Source organism: Stigmatopora argus, chromosome 17 (genome assembly GCF_051989625.1).
Source record: "Stigmatopora argus isolate UIUO_Sarg chromosome 17, RoL_Sarg_1.0, whole genome shotgun sequence".
NCBI classification, from domain to species: domain Eukaryota; kingdom Metazoa; phylum Chordata; class Actinopteri; order Syngnathiformes; family Syngnathidae; genus Stigmatopora; species Stigmatopora argus.
This window is the reverse complement of record NC_135403.1, coordinates 10,811,562-10,823,245: the sequence shown is the minus strand read 5'-3', so window position 1 is coordinate 10,823,245 and position 11,684 is coordinate 10,811,562. Positions and strand designations below refer to the sequence as shown.

Sequence of the window (11,684 nt, the reverse complement as noted above, 5' to 3'; positions counted from 1 at the left end):
TATTAAGAAATGCAGGCTACAAAGATTTGAACACCAAACTGGATTTTTTTATGTGAATGACAGCAGGTAATATGATATAATAATTTCTGAACTATTAATTGGAATGAAATCATTAACACTTAAATTGTAGTTTTCATTCCAAGTTATAATTTGAACAGAATCGATGATTCAGCAATGGATCGAGGGATGCACTCTGCTGTCGATTAACAAGCCTGTCGTCAAGGGGAATGTGACGCGAAGTCCTTGGTTTCCGGAATCTACGCATGCGCACAAGAACCCTATCCGAGCTTTCGTCATGGTGCTGTCTTAGCAAATATGTAGCCTTCAACATTATTCTAATAATAAAATATATCATTCTCCAAACACCAACGGCAGCATGCATCACGAAAAGGTAGATTTTAAAAAATAGATCTAGTTAGATCTCGAGACGCGGGCACTTGATGATCGTTTAACTAATTCTTAGCAGTTCAGAGCCTGTTATTCGTTTCAAGCGTATAAATAGGACGCCGATGTTTGTATTTAATGATCGGCCAATACGTCTTTTCTTAGAAAATAAGCATGGAGGACACTTGGACTTCTGCTGAGCTGAAAAAACATATTCCCAGGAGGAAGGAACAGGAATCCGACAGAAGGCAACACCGCGGTGGGGAATCCGTGGAAAGACGTCACAGGGACCAGAGGTGACCAATACTAATTATACTATACTCAATAAAATAATCCATATCCTTGTGTGAACAATCCTCTGGTAAAAATACAAGTGCAGATTCAACCTCTTTACTCACGTGGAATGACTATTAAATGAGAAAGCCAAAATCTTCCCTTACTGTCAATATACTCTATTTTCTTAAATTGGGTTGTCCCCTGGGGAGGCTAAAACAGGCAACAAACCTGTATGAGAATGTAAGAAGTTGAAAGTATAGATGTACAAGAGTTAAAAATGAAAAGTTACAACCACCAGGGGCACAAATTAGGGGGGTGCAGGGGGAGAGTATTAAAAAAAGAAAGATGTGCAGAGCAATAATGTTTGACTATCTCTGGGGCACGTTGATGCTCATCGTACCAGGGTCTTGCACAAATTTGTTCCAAAAAGAAAAGAAAAATAACTCAAGTACAGCCAACTGAACGCTGATCTTGTTAATGGTTGTGGTTTTTTTTTACTGCTGACAGAGAGCATCATGTGGAAAGACGTGACTTGCATACAGAGGAGCGAAGGGCTGACCGGGACAGGAGGACGGAACGAGACAAATCAGAAGATGGTCACAGGCGTGGAAACAACTCCAGAGAAGACAAGGAAAGGCGAGCTAAAGTGAGGTTGAGGGAGGACAACGAGGAGGAGGACAGGCGCAAGATGAAAGAGGACAAGGAAAGACAGAGGGAGGAACGAAACAAGTCAAGACACAGAGAGGAAAGAGACAAGGAAAGACGACGGGAGGGACGGCCAAGGGAGGAGAGAGACAAAGAAAGACGTGTGGAAAGAGACACGGAAAGGCGTGTGGGAAGAGACACGGAAAGACGGGAGGAAAGACAAAGGGAGGAAAGAGACAAGGAAAGACGTGAGGAAAGAGACAAAGAAAGACAAACGCAGGAAAGAGACAAGGAAAGACGAGAGGAAAGAGACATGGAAAGACGGGAGGAAAGACAAAGGGAGGAAAGAGACAAGGAAAGACAACGGGCGGAGAGAGACAAGGAAAGACGTGAGGAAAGAGACAAGGAAAGACAAACGGAGGAAAGAGACAAAGAAAGACGGGAGGAAAGAGACAGGGAAAGACGAAGGGAGGAAAGAGACAAAGAAAGACATAGGGAGGAAAGAAACAAGGAAAGACAAACAGAGGAAAGGGACAGGCAAAGACGAAGGGAGGAGAGAGACACGGAAAGACGAGAGGAAAGAGACCAGGAGAGACGTGAGGAAAGAGACAAGGAAAGACCAAGGGAGGAAAGAGAAAGGGAAAGACGAAGGGAGGACAGAGACACGGAAAGACGAGAGGAAAGAGAAAAGGAGAGACGTGAGGAAAGAGACAAGGAAAGACAAAGGGAGGAAAGAGACAAGGAGAGACGTGAGGAAAGAATCAAGGAAAGACAAACGGAGGAAAGAGACAAGGAAAGACGAAGGGAAGAAAAAGACATGGAAAGACAAATGGAGGAAAGAGACAAGGAAAGACAAACGGAGGAAACAGACAAGGAAAGACGAAGGGAGGAAAAAGAAAAGGAAAGACAAAGGGAGGAAAGAGACAAGGAGAGACGTGAGGAAAGAGTCAAGGAAAGACACACGGAGGAAAGACGAAGGGAGGAAAAAGAAAAGGAAAGACAAAGGGAGGAGAGAGACCAGGAAAGACAAAGGGAGCACCCAGATAAAGAAAGACTAAGGGAAGAACCGGACAGGAGGAGACACGATGAGAGGAGGGACGATCAGGACAGACGAGAGAGGCACGAAGCCAGGAAGCATTCCAGGGAGAAAAGAGGTAAACGTTAGCAAACATTTGAATGACTTTTCCCGTCTCCATTTTCAACTCTTTCTCATTTCCAACACTGCAGAGCAATACCGAAGACAGAGAGAGGAGCGGGAAAGAAGACACAAAGAGAGAGCACTTGGCGTAAGCATCCTCAATCTCGCCATGGGACGTTGCACCGCACCATTCCTCACATTTTCTTTTAGGATGAAACGCCGAGGCGTGACCGACCGGAGGAACCCGAGGGAGAGCGAGGTGAGAGGGAAACCAGCAGAGAGAGGCAATGGAGGGAAGCCACCGAGAGACACCACAGCAGAACCAGGGGAGCAAAACCCAGTCCTGGCCGGGAGACTGAGACCACAAAAGCTCAGGTTCGTCTTTCTTTGTATTATCAGTAAGCAACACTTTCTTTCATACATTATACTTAAAAAAATGTATCCAGGAAGCCGTGTTGCATTCAAGACACGTGGCCACTAAAGATGCCGGAGACAAACCAGTAAGATTCCAACTCGTGAACATTTTATAATGAACTAAACCTTACATGATTAACAACAAAATAACCGATAATACACAATTTAATGTTTGTTTTCAACGTGCAGGCAACAAAAGTTGAGTGTTTGCAAGAGTACGACGATGATTTTGAGGTAAAGAAATGAATGTGATCATATATGAGCCATTTTTAAAAAAATATTCCATTCATTTCCATTCCTGTCATTTCTTACATTGACGTGCTCTAATTGGTTTACTTGACAAGAAAGCGGTAAGGATTTCTTCCCACCTCAAATTTGCATTTTTTTTGTTTTTGCGCAGCTTTTTTTTTTGCACACTTTGTTTATATGTTACTTGTCATTTTGGCAGGAATATGAGGAAGATTTTGAGGACCTAGACGAGGACGGCGTGGGAGATAACAATTTAAAAATGTCCGAGGAAGTAAAAGCCATCCAGAGAGCCATGGGTGAAGAAAATGAACGTGTCAGAGCCTCCTTTTCTACGCTCGGCAAAGAGGAAGAAGAAGAAAAGCCTCAATCGTCCCAAGGTAGCCCAAATATATTTAAAAAAAACACAGGTGGAATAATAACGCATCTTCTATTCTCAGTAAAACGAGAAGAAAAGAGCAGTAGAAGCTTACAGCGTGGAAAGTTCATTGACTTTGTAGCAGCAAAGAAGCGAGAAGCCGGAAAGAAAGTCGCCATGAAACAAAAGTAGGCGAAGAATAGAATTCCAAGCCTGCAGAAATGTTCAAAATATTTGGAAAAAAATGATTGTTTTGAAGTAATATTCTTGCTGTATTTTTAACAGAAAGCGCAGTGCTGAAATGCTTCGCCTAATCGATCTGGATTTGTCCACCACGGTGTCCCTCCTGGATCTACCTCCAGTCAGTGAATACGACATGTACATCAGGAACTTTGGCGCGGCCAACACAAAGCAGGTCTGCTTGTCTTTTTTTTTTTAAAAACAAATATTACGTTCTGTATTACCTTGTTCTAATCGGGAGGAATTCCTCATCAGGCTTACGTCCAGTGGAACGAGGAAAACGCAGACCGGGACATCCAAACGGAAGAGGTCGACTTGAGTGAGAAGTGGACGCAGCATCCTGCAGAACTGAGCGGTGCCTGTGGCGGTAGGAAAAGAATAATAATATAATAATCGGACATAGGCCTTGTCGTCATCATCAACAACAAAAGCCTAATTGTCATCACACCCAGAAACTGCATATGACGAAATTGGTAGTGCTTGTCCATAAGGTGTGTTTTCTCGGCAAAAGACCCAAATAAGTTATAGTTTTGGACTCGTAATTTGGTATTCTGCCGTTATGGATACATCGCATCACCCCCCGAGCAGGTCACTTACCTCTCACTGTCTTTCACTTACCTTCAGTCAGCCAGTAGGAGGCAGATCACCGCCCAAATGTCTTTTCATATTACCTCACCCTGAAGTTATTACACAGAAGGGATTGTGTGTTGTGTTACCGCAAGTTTAGAGTTCTGATGGAAGTCGGGATAAAACTGTCCTTAAGCCTATTTGTCCGTACTTTGTGAGACCAAATTCTGCATTCCGGTAAAACCAGTACGACGTGCAAAATAAATGGCCTTTTTTTGTCGTGCAGATCCAAACCGGACAAATGAAACCAGAAGCATCAGCGAGATGAACTCGGATTCAAGACGTTTGGCTGTCTTCCTGCATGCTGCCTCGCAGGTGATTTTATTTTGTTTGGTCTTGTCCTAGTGTTTGTCAAAAGTCGACATAAGTCCAGTGACAAAGTATTCACCCGGATGAGCTTTCATGGCAGGTGATGGCGGTTCTCCTGGAGGAAGATCACGCGGAAAGGAGCTCCCTCCAAGGCCGAAAGACTCAAAAGGACGCACTGTCGTTTAGTGACGGAAGTCTTCAGCTCAACACCAACTTGCATTTTCTCCGCGGTACTACGCGAATCCCGGCTCGTTCCGACGGAACCTTCCCAATTGACCTTGTTGCGTTTTCTTCACCCAGGTCGCGTCATCAGCCAGGTTCTCTTCTCCCAGGCGCAGAGGCACACTCTTCTGTCAGTTCACATGCCTTCAGCTTCGCCCGACGACGTGGGGCCGCATCACCGCTGCACTCTGGTCTGCGTCTGGAACATGTGGGAACCGTCGAGACCGCGGAAGATTCTGCTTTGCGACTCAGAGGTGCCGTTACTCAAACCACGATTCCTGTTTCTGGTCAAGCGTGCCGGTGTAGGCAAACTTAACCATTTCAGCATTTTGAAATCAAGATCAGTTTTCCAAAAAACGTACTCAAAGCAATCCTGTACAAAAGTTATTTTACGGTGTACACAATTTGGAATGATCAAAAAACAGGTATGCTTACTGGAAGTAAAAACAGTAGCTTCTGTACCGATGTTGCAAATTGGCATATCCTAAAACCACAGCAAATCGGACCAAAATGACTAGATATAGACAAAAACCAACGGAAGGATCAGGAGAAATTAGACTGTAAAGACTTAATAAATATGGCCATCTATCAATGCTCTCAGGTGCAGTGCTGCTGTTTCAGCCCTGGAAAGGCCACATTGGTGTTCGCCGGCACGGACATCGGTTCGGTGGAGCTGTGGGACCTACGCGAGCCGGACGGTAACCATCAACGTCAGAAGGTGGGCGAGGACGAGTGGACTTTCAGGCGACCCACCTTCTCCACCGGTACGTCAGTGCTCTAACGCTGGGGACTTTTAACGATAGACATCCAATCGTGTTAAATTCATTGAAATTGAATGTATATGTATGTGTGTTTAGACGCGGCGCCCTCGGCCCATTTCTCGTCAGTGACATCCGTGGAGGTCGTTACCACCACTCTACCTGGTGGTCCGGGGTCAGAGGTGGCCTTCCTACCATCCGAGGAAGGTGAGGCATCCCATAAACAAGGGGGGAGGTGGAATATTCAGATTTCTTCAAGATGGCCTAATATAAACAACCCCATCTTTACATCCAGAGTTGTTAGGATTATCCTTTCAATTGGCATCGTTGGACGAGAATGGGCTTTTGAATCTTTGGGTAAGGTTTCTTTTTATTTTGAGAGCTTTTTTTCCCAAGGCAAAGCCATAATAGAGATTGTTCTGTTTCTGGCCTGTAGGTGGTAGTGCAGCTGGCAAAAGCCAATGAAGCTGGCTCCCAGACAGATCTAGGTAATTATTATTATTATTTTTAATCCATGAACATACTAAAAGTTTCAAGTGCATACCTGTCAATTTATACGTTTTTCCCGTATTATATACGTTTTTTCATCATTTCAAATTGTGTACGGCGTATAACAACTTTTGTACGAGACAAATCTTTTAAAAAATATGTTTATGTAAAACCGTGATGTCACTTCCGCCTTTTCACTATATAAATATATAGCACGTCAGCAAGCAATGTACCCAGACAGTCAAGCTGTCATCCACATACAGCAACATCTACAGAATTTTGAATTTAGTGCATATTTAGACTTTTGCATTGTGCTTGTTCGGTTTATTATGGCTTAATAAGGGGAATTGCAATCATTAATAAGGGGAGAAATTGGCCTGGTGTCCTATTTCAACTGCAAATGACATATAGTGAATTGCATATCATTGGTATTATCACCTTTTAGGAGACCTAAATGCATACATTTTTACATCCACACTCACTGCAAATGTGTTCTTTTAACTACAAAAGTACTTTGAACATATCTTTTCATGTCTAAACTCTCCCGTGAACTTCTAGCCGTCGACAGGTATCAATCATGTAAATGTCATTCTGAGAGGGAAAGAATGTTCGGTGTTGTGAACGTATACTGCGTGCTCGTATTTCTCACGCGGGTGTACATGTTTTTTTTTTTAGGGCTGAGGCCGGGCGGCAAAGTGAAGCTTCTCCACAGCTCGGGCTGCGTGACGGCCGAGGGGTGAGATATGATAAACAGCATGTGATGATCGTTTGTCAATGCCGGGCGAGCCCTCTCAAAATAGGCCATAAAGCGGCAGCCAGCTGCCACGTCGGAGTTAAACGGGCTGGCGGGATCTTGTTTGTTATGCTGTTGATTTTGTCACCTCAACATTTGATGGAAACATATCTGCGTACGAGTGTCGAGTGTTCCGGGTTGTTTTTGGATGGGAATCTTCTAACCCTTCAACTCTTCGACCTGGCAGGGTGTCGCCCTCGCACGCCGATAAAACGGGACCGGTGCAGTCGCTTCATTTAAAATTTCTCCCCACTGACCCCAGTCATTTCTTCATCGGTAACAATACGGTGAGATTGACCTTAAAATGCAGGGAGAAAAGTCAGACAAGGTCTGAAATTACCTTTTTTTTTTCTTCATTCAAGGGTGTGGTCAGCCACGGCACCACGCAGGGATTGAAGGCCTTGCCCAGGTGTTACAGCTCGCAGGATTTTTCCACCCGACTTGTCGATGTCACCGCCATCCAGTTTTCCCCTTTCAAGCCGCACTTGTTTTTGGTGAGCAACTACCAAGAAAATGTTATTTTAAAATATGCACAACAACAGACCTGTCCCAAAAATGAGGAATTGATAGATATCTTGATGATTACATTATGTAGTGTACACTACTGTCAGGATTAATCGAATTATTGACATTTAATCAGCAATATTTATTACATAGAAACTAAATAATTTCATCTACCAACAAATTGCCTGCCAGTGATGACGATAGACATCCAAATCATTGAACTGTCGGACGGATTGGATCTTATTTTTACCTTAATCGTGCGGCAGGTTGGCTGCAACGACGGCAGCGTGCGCTTGCACGACTTTAAAAGCGACAAAGCGGTGGCCGAGTGGACGGTCAGCACTGCCGGAAAGTCTGTGGTCTCGCTGCAATGGAGCCAAACCAGACCGGCGGTCTTCTGCGCGCTAGACGCCGCATCCCGTCTTTACATTTGGGACCTGCTGAAAAGAGAAACGGCGCCTGTGGTTACGGAGCGATTAGATGCCGACAGGTATCGTACACGTAAATGTTACATAAATAAAAATGTGTTTTGGGCATTTACACAGAAGAAATGTGTATAAAAAGGAGGCATTTGTATTTTAATTCAACAGGCTGACGGCCATGGCTGCATTTGGAGATCCGGCACAGCAGAACACATATTCTGGAATAGCGACAGCCCACCAGTCGGGCAAAATAGAAATGCACTATTTCACACGGGAATTTACCATTCAAAGTTCTGAGGAAGAAAAAACATTGGAAGGAAAGATTTTAGAATCCTTTTGAAACACATTAAGGAGCAAATGGGTGCTCAGGACTGCCACAAATATTTATTTTGACAGTGGAGCCTAGTCTAGAATGAATATACACCCCAAAATTGAAAATGTACTTGTTTTTCATGCCATTTTTATTTTTATTTTTTTTAAATACTATAATGAAAATATGCAAACATTAAAAGGTAAAAATAGACAAAAGAAGAACCATGAAACTGAATTTGATAATCAATTGTGTATATTTATCGTAAGTAATCAGAATAGACATGTAGATTTTGTAATTTTGTGCCACTCATGTATTTTTGTAATGTTGCAAATGTACATAAAAACTGGGTACCACTCTGACCGAATCTTTGTATTTACACACACAATAAATATAAATGCATATTTGGTTCTGACCTTCGGTACCTCCTGTAAATAGAGGTAAAAACGACGATATAGAACATCAACTTACATGTAGAGGAGTGTTACAAAATAGCATGTTGAACTTCATTCTGAAAAGGTCATTTATACAAGCAGTACTATGCACACAATCCCTTTCACTGGGGTCAAACATTGACATTAACACCACCAAAAACTGGCACACGCTTCAGACTTCCCGCACGGGACACTTTTAGCTTACTGTATACAATATTTATATTGTATAATATATATTTAATATGTCCCCACCATTTAATATGTCCATTTAATACGTCCCCACCATTTAATATGTCCCCCCCATTTAATATGTGCATTTAATACGTCCCCACCATTCAATGTCCATTTAATATGTCCCCTCCATTTAATATGTCTATTTAATATGCCCCCCTGTAACATAACAATAATATATATTTAATAATAATTAATATGCCCCCCTTTAATATAACATAACATAATATATTATAATATAATATAATGCCCCTCCTTTAATATGCCCCCCCCCTTAATGTGCCCCCCTAAAATATAATATAACATAACATAATGCCCTCCTTTAATATAGTATATAAAATTATTTTCTCTGATGTAAAATTAAATAAGGGAAAACTATTTTTTTTTTAATATATGGATTGTTTTAAATGTTAAAAGGTATTCCATTTATTTTATATTCCTTAAATTAATTGTCTAATATTAGCATCAGAAAAGGTTTAGAAACACATCCAAATCAGCCGTGCTTTACTATTTTGACTGCACATAAAAACAACTTAAATAGGGATAACGCAATTTTTAGTTTCATTTAAAATGCCTATTGATGGTGATATTGGCCTACACACAGCGTCGATAACAAAAGACAAGACTGAAAAGTACAACATTAAATTCTTAATGAAAATGCGCCAGCATGTATTGTATTTTTTCTAGTATATGTTGCATTTAGACTTTAAATCTCACAGTTCAAATTGGAGGGAAAACATAGGAGGTATTATTAAAAAAAAGAAGCAAAATACACAAGTTCAAAAAGAACTACAACCGCACAGCTCGCTCAATAGGAAGCATGGATGCCCTCTACTGCCTAACTTGGAACCTAAAGACAAGAGCTGCAACGAAATAATCAGCCCTGATATGAAAACATTCAAATCATGCTCAAAGGATCAATGCATAAACACCACAAAAATATACAGACCAAATTTCTTCCTGATTATCCTAGGGGGGAGAAAAAAAAGTATTTTTGCTTGTATGCACACCATAAAAAACAACAACGAGCGTCAAACTACAAATGACATCCAGAAAATGTACTCATGATGAAGTCAATTTATTTTATTTCTTTGCGCTTTGGTGCATAAGATACAAATGATTTTGAAAGCACAATACAGAAATCGAGTATGAATACAGGAATACATTGCGTATATTTATTCGAAAATGTCACAGTCTCAAGATGAATATAAAATTGTATTTAAAAAAAAGAGCATCTGTTGATCAAACTGCTGTGGTAATCATCACTCTGTTAATTCTCTGTCATAATTGAGAAGGTCGCAAGTGAGCAAGATGTCCGGACGTCCACATTCTTTCAAGATTTTTTCCAGGAGGTCGCCGGTGGCGTTGTTTTCCGCCAAATCATCCAGAGGCCAATCTAGGAGCTGAGCGCTGGACGGCAGCTCGGGCAGGCCCGGCTGGTAGTCCTCCAAAGGATTAGGGTAGAGCACCTGCTTCATGAACGGCAACCTGGCCACCATCCTCAAAACCTTTATCAGGCTTGCGGTGGAAAGCGGGTTGAGAGCAAAGTCGAAGCTACGTAGCGCCGAGCAAGATCCCAGGGAAGGCAACAGCTGGGCCAGCAGGTCGTCGCTGAGGCCGCAGCCACCCATGGTTAGGTGGCGCAAGCTGCCCGACGCTCGCCCCAAGAGGCGGCACACAGAGGGCAGCGTCTGGCCGTTCAGACGGTTTTCGCTCAAATCCAGCTGCTGCAGGGAGGGCGCGTGGTGGCTACACGACAGATAGGACAGATCGGCCAGGCTCAGGCTCAAGTAAGGGAGCTCCAGCACTTCCAGAGGCTGAGGTAGGGAACTGGAATAAAAATAAGGACATATTCTAAGGCAAAGCTGTCAAACTGCCCACCAAATGATCATTTGCTGCGGTATGCAAAAGTACATCACGTGCTACTATAATTATACATATAAACCAGAGCAATGTTCCCTCTAAGCTGCGCGCGTGCGCAATTGCGCAGTAGTCTCGTCTTCTCTGCGCACAGCAAATCATATGGAGCGCACAAAATAAAATCCCTTTTTTTTTTTTTTTGCTGTGAGGCCGACGCGCGAACCACTCATCCGCCGGGCCACCCCATTAGATTGATATAGATAGATAAATAGTTCATTACATTTTATTATTATTAAATAATTTGTGTAGTAGACATGCACCTGCTTATGGCAGGTGTGATACTGGTGTGTGCCCATAGCGAGCAATGATGATGTTGCTCAGTGTACTCAGGGAGGTTGTCTTTCTGCCCAGACAAACAAAAAATTAGAGGGAACATTGAACCAGAGCCCTTCTTTTAAAAAAATATAATTCAAAACTAAATGTTATGTTTTATAAAATAAAAGCAATAAGAAATGATAGACGCTATTTAAATGAAGTTTCATTTCATTAAAAATGCTACAAAATCAAAAATAATTCTGTAGTAGTTAACTCTACGAAGCAAGTGGTTATTTTTTGGTAATAAAAAAAAAAAAATGGAACGTCACATTTTGGGTTTTATAGGCCACAAAATTTACTTATTGGCTGCCGTGTGCCGGCCGTGTTTAAAGTTAAGTCTCAATAACAAAAGACAGGACTTTTCGATTTTCGACAAATTTTCATACCTGAGCATCACACGGAGTTGTCCTGGCAAACGCAGCGCCGTGAGACTAAGGCGTCGCAGTCCACGCAGCTGCGCCAGACCCCGAGAGAGGTCTTGAAGCGCCTCCTCGTACATCGGTTGGTGCCAGCGAAGGTCCAAATTGCAGTAGTGGAGGCAGAGGGACCTCAAATGGGGAAACTCGGCGAGCCAATGCATTAGCTGAGCCAGTCCCCCGACGCCTAAGTGGCTGTATCGCACGTCTACACCCAGCAAGCCCCCTTGCGG

General features: G+C 42.6%; 1 protein-coding gene across 2 annotated transcripts; it reads left to right on the top strand.

The window, feature by feature from the left end:
• Positions 1-261: 261 nt before the first annotated feature.
• On the top strand, positions 262-8,497 carry dync2i1 (dynein 2 intermediate chain 1). Of its 2 annotated transcripts, XM_077624204.1 has the most exons (24): positions 262-391; positions 550-680; positions 1,168-1,488; positions 1,525-2,459; positions 2,533-2,591; positions 2,654-2,818; positions 2,890-2,943; positions 3,047-3,091; positions 3,306-3,483; positions 3,544-3,649; positions 3,747-3,876; positions 3,957-4,068; positions 4,555-4,643; positions 4,738-4,867; positions 4,938-5,113; positions 5,461-5,623; positions 5,717-5,824; positions 5,913-5,974; positions 6,054-6,105; positions 6,782-6,842; positions 7,087-7,186; positions 7,262-7,393; positions 7,670-7,893; positions 7,994-8,497. In XM_077624204.1, the coding sequence occupies exons 1-24, from the start codon at positions 377-379 to the stop codon at positions 8,163-8,165; spliced, it is 3,720 nt and encodes a 1,239-aa protein (XP_077480330.1). In that variant the 5' UTR covers positions 262-376; the 3' UTR covers positions 8,166-8,497. The 2 variants fall into 2 exon arrangements, with proteins under 2 accessions (XP_077480330.1, XP_077480329.1); XM_077624203.1 differs by having other exon boundaries at positions 1,168-2,459.
• Positions 8,498-11,684: the final 3,187 nt, after the last annotated feature.

What these genes read in the sequence shown, in the direction of transcription:
- dync2i1 (XM_077624203.1), top strand. An exon ending in AGTACGACGATGATTTTGAG is followed by an intron (nt 3,092 to 3,305) that starts GTAAAGAAATGA and finishes TCATTTTGGCAG; the next exon opens with GAATATGAGGAAGATTTTGA. An exon ending in GGCTGCGTGACGGCCGAGGG is followed by an intron (nt 6,843 to 7,086) that starts GTGAGATATGAT and finishes TCGACCTGGCAG; the next exon opens with GGTGTCGCCCTCGCACGCCG.